General features: G+C 36.1%; 1 protein-coding gene across 1 annotated transcript in view; it reads left to right on the plus strand.

Moving 5' to 3' along the window:
• Positions 1–4,881, plus strand: part of DENND1B (DENN/MADD domain containing 1B) — a 414,540-nt gene that overhangs the window by 308,201 nt on the left and 101,458 nt on the right. Inside the window, 1 exon segment of the mRNA XM_006903679.1 lies at positions 4,642–4,743. Coding sequence (XP_006903741.1) covers positions 4,642–4,743 — 102 coding nt within the window.

The following is a 4,881-nucleotide window of genomic DNA, read 5'->3' on the forward strand; positions in this document are numbered from 1 at the left end:
CCAAGGTATGCCAGCTCCAAGCTATATTTTTTTTTCAGTAGCTTACTATGCACCTCACAGTTGGACAGTGAGTAAATGTAGCCAAAGAAAAAATGAATGCTTTGAATTATTGTATTGGAGTAGAGTATTGAGAAGCCTATGGATTACCTAAAGATAAAACAAGCCTGTTTTAAAAGGTCCTCCTCAGAGGCAAGGGTAGTGAGAGTTTGCTTCGTGTACTTTGGGCATGTTGTCAGAAGCCAGTTCTTGGAAAAAAGGCGTCATGCTGGGAATAGTGAAGGATAAGAGAAAGAGAAGATCTTCAAAGAGAGAGTTTGACACAGAGACTTTAACATTGGGTTCAAGCATGGCAGAGCTCACGATTATGGTGCAGGATAGGGTAAATTTCATATCTGTTGTTCACAGAGCTGCTGTGAGTTGTTGTAGTCGACTTCATGGCACATAAAAGCATCAGCAGCTCTTCCAAACATAAAAGTCTTTTTGTTATGTGTCTCTAAAGCATTTTATCTTTACCATACTATAATGGATTCTGTTGGTGCTCTGCTTTTCCCATATTTGCTAGTCTTCCCTTCAGTGAAGAATTTTCCTTTGCTATACATACAAGCAAGATTCTGCTGAAGATTATAAAAAAACAATTGGAACAGCACAACAGAGAACTGCCTGAAGTGCAGGTTGGATTTAAAAGAGGCCGTGACAGTAGGGATATTATAACTAATGTCAGATGGATCTTGGATGAAGGCAGAGAATATCAAAAGAATGTCTATCTGTGTTTCATTGATTATGCAAAGGCTTTTGACTGTGTGGATCACAACAAACCGTGGCTGACTCTGAGAAGAATGGGAATCCCAGAACACTTGATTGTGCTTCTGTGAAACATATGTTCAAAATTGGGACAGTTGTGCATCAAGGATGTGTCTATTCAATCTATATGTGTAACAGATTACTGTGAGATTGGGCTCAAATAGAAGTGTGACATTAAGATTGGAGATAGACTCATTCACAATCTGCGTTATATAGATGACACAACCCTGTTTGCTGAAACTGAGGAGGACCTGAAGCGTTTGCTGCAGAAGGTCAGGGAATGAAGCCTGCAATATGAATTGAAGCTCAACATCAAAAAACAAAAGAGTCTCACCACCAGGCCATTTGACAGCATCATGACAGATGGTGAAGAGATTGAGATTCTTGACAGCTGCAGTTTGCTTGGCTCTACAATCAACACTCTTGGTACCAGCAGCCAGGATATTAAAAGATGAACTTCACTGGGAAAGTCTGCTGTCAGAGACCTCTCCAAAATACTGAAGAGCAATGATGTCAGTCTGGAGACTTAAGATACACCTGATACAGGCCATGGTCTTTGACATTACTTGCTATGCAGCAGAGAGCTAGACAATGACTAGCGATGATAGGAGGAGAGTTGATGCCTTTGAACTTTGATGCTGGAAAAGAGTATTGAATATACTATGGACTGCGAGAACAAACAAGATCCTCCTGGAGACGGTGAAGCCAGTTTGCTCTTTGGAGGCAAGGATTCTGAAGCTTCATCTGACATAGGTTGGACATTTTGCAAGGCGGGATTCATCCTTGGAGAAGGACATCATGCTTGAGAGGGTGGAGGGACAGCAGAAGGGAGGAAGACCCTCAATGAGATGGATTGATTCAGTCAGTGGGGTAATGGAGATAGATGTGTCAGAGACAATAAGATTGACAAGGGATAGAGCAGGGTTTAGGGCTGTTGTGCATACTATCATTATTAGTCACAGGCGACTTAATGGCACATAACAACGACAAATGGGAGTTGCATCATCAGAAAGACTCTGTGCACCCTCCTAAAAACCTATTTTAAGTTTCCATTATGAAGCCATTTATGTCTTCAAGTGAAATTTTTCATACTGCAAACAAAAACTGGGAATTTAATGGAAAATTTACTAATTGCTTTATATAACCCCGATTTTTAGATTGTAGGATTTTAGAACATCTGAAGCAGAGCTCCTTCTTTCCCAACCTAATTAATCAAATTAGCTTAATTTGGATTTAAAAGACTTCATAATGGAGCAGGGATGACAGAAATAAACTCTTCATTTATGTATTAATATCTAACACTTCAGAGCTTTGTTAATTAAGACTTTCTTTTACCTATAGAAAATTAGAATATATGTTAGGATACTGTATTTGTTATCAGATATTCTTAATATACAGGTTAATCACAAAAGGTTCAGTTCAAAGCTTTTAGCAAGATTTGTGGTATCCTAAATGGATAGCCAGCAAATCTGAACTTTCTCTTTTTATTGAAAGATTGAAAGCATTTGCTAAAAGATTAATGAGGATGGGATTCTTTAAGCTTTAATTCACATTGAATAATAACTAAATTATACCAACTTTTGAGAAAACACAGGTGTATTTATTCTTTATCTGTTTTATCCTTTGAAATTTGCCATCCATATGCCCTTCACTCTCTGAAATCAAAAGACAAGCTTAATTATAGCATAGGAATTATAAACCTTCTTGTTAGAGATGGAGCTTTCTATTTGGGCTAAAGAGTATTTCCCTACAGTGTTAATGACATCTTTCATACAGATAATTGGCAATAGTATTATAGAACCTTACGTGATATAGGGAGATCTGATAGTCTAGTTATTTCACTGCCAACCTAAAAACAATCTCTTCCCATGAGATTTGCAGCTTCTGAAGACCCACATAAGGGGCAGCTATGAGTCAGTTCTGACTTGATGGAATTTACTTTTGAGTTTTACATATTTTGGGAACAATTCTTATTAAAATAAAAACAAATTACCAGTGGTCCTTCTAATGGCAGTAACATAGGTAGAACTATCTTTAAAAGCAATGTTTTTTAAATCTATACTTATTTTTTTATAAAAATATATGGAACATTTTTTAATAAAAATGTCATATGGAACAAGGCTAAATGCAAATGTTACTTTATTTATTCATTTATAAAACATATCTTGGATTTCCAGTGTAACTCAGTATGATGCTGATTCTAGCTCCACAGAAAAGGAACGGCATGGGTTTGTTTTATTTTGGCGTTGTTGTTTGGTTTTTTGGTGTTTTTTGTTTGTTTGTTTGTTTTTTACTTTTTGCCAAGTTATAAATTCTACAGCAGTGACAAGCGCAGAGTACACAAAATATGTTATGGAAATGAAAACCATTTTTAAAGTATATAATTTAAAAGTACTTCTACATATCTTAAGAATGAAAGAAATCAGTATAGAAGTAGTTTTATTATGTATCATGGGCTTGGAACAAGTGACAATTAATTTTTGATCATTTGTCGGAACTTTATTTTCTTCTTCCTGTAATAGTGCTGTCCAGAAAAACTTGGTGCCAGAGGGACTACTCTATATCTGTATTTGTTCAGGCAATATAGTACTCATTAGCCACAGGCATGTCATTTGAAGGCATTTTCATGTTAATAGCTGGATGTGAATAGTGGCAGGGGACACATGCAGTTTTGTAGTTCTATTACTTTTCATCAGAAAGTGGTAGCAATCTTGTACATATTCAGACTATGTTTGAATTGCACAGGTGCTCAGTCTTCCTCTTTCATCAGGCAGCAATCTGTATATTTTCAGAGTTTCACTTATACATAAGTGTGATCAAGATGTTGAGTTTGGTGAAATTATTTTGTTAAAAATTCTAAGAGGTGAGCAAGCTGATGTTTTATTTTATACTACAATATAAGGATTGCTGCAAAGTTTGGTAATCAGTGAGTCATTGCATTTAATTTCTGGTTTTAGTTTAATCATAAAGTTCAGTCACTTTATAAAAGTGTTGAATTTGCAAAGGGGACTATTAGTCAGGCTTTCAAGCTGATGAGAGAGACAGCAGGTGGTAGGGATCAGCCAGTGAGTGGCAATTTTCTGAGGTCATGCATGGGAATAAGTAGAACAGGTGGAATTTGTACTTGGCATTGAGTCCATGATGATTTGGAGGAGGAGCATCTGGTAGAGGATAAGCTACTACAAGACACTTAGACACGATTGCTTAACAAATAGGCTAAACTGAAGCAGACTTAAAGGCCCCAAGTGGGACTTCTCCTAGAAAGTACCCAATGTGAACTGCGTTTGCAGACATGTTCTTTTATTAAGAACAAATTGATGATCATAGAAACGAATAATTTAAATGATAAGATTCATGTTGCAATTGCTATAGTAGAAATCTGTTTTGTTAATCATAATGAAAATATAATGGCCTTTTTTAGTCATACATGTTATCTTTAATGCTCTTAATTAAAGTTAATGATGCTAAATCTTTATTTTGTTAATTTGAGTGTTGAACACCATTCTTTTTTTTTGAGATTTACTCTGAGTGCATGAAAATGAACCATACTGAGAGCCACAGATGTTTTTTAAATAGAAAGCTTGCCAGTACAAGAATATTTTTACTGGCTTGAAATCCATCTGTGTGGATCTTATATTAGTAAAAGTATTCAACTCTGTCTCACTTATAAAAGTAGTCGACTCTCTTTCACTCATTCAGTTCTGTAAGCCCCTTTGAATTAAGTCCTGTGTCTGATACTTCTGCTGACTCTACATGTGTCTCCTTAGACAGTGATATGTCATTAATGTTGCTGGTGCTCTCCAGTTGACTTTTATTGATGCCCTGAAAATCTTTATTTAGGGTGAGCTCATCACTTTCTGTGAGGAGAGTTTTGTGAAACATCGCTCGAGTGTGATGAAGCAGTTCTTGGAAACGGCAGTTAATCTTCAGCTTTTTAAGCAGGTAAGAGTGGACTACCACACTTTACTTCTATAATAAAAGATTGCTACTGGTATGTATTTTTATCACTGTAATGCTATGTTCAAACCTTGAGTGATGGCTTTCTTAGAATTTCAGGAAAATTTTCTTTCTTTCAAAATT

The sequence above is a fragment of the Elephantulus edwardii genome, unplaced genomic scaffold, assembly GCF_000299155.1.
Source record: "Elephantulus edwardii isolate Elephantulus edwardi_28Jun2011 unplaced genomic scaffold, EleEdw1.0 scaffold00110, whole genome shotgun sequence".
NCBI lineage: Eukaryota > Metazoa > Chordata > Mammalia > Macroscelidea > Macroscelididae > Elephantulus > Elephantulus edwardii.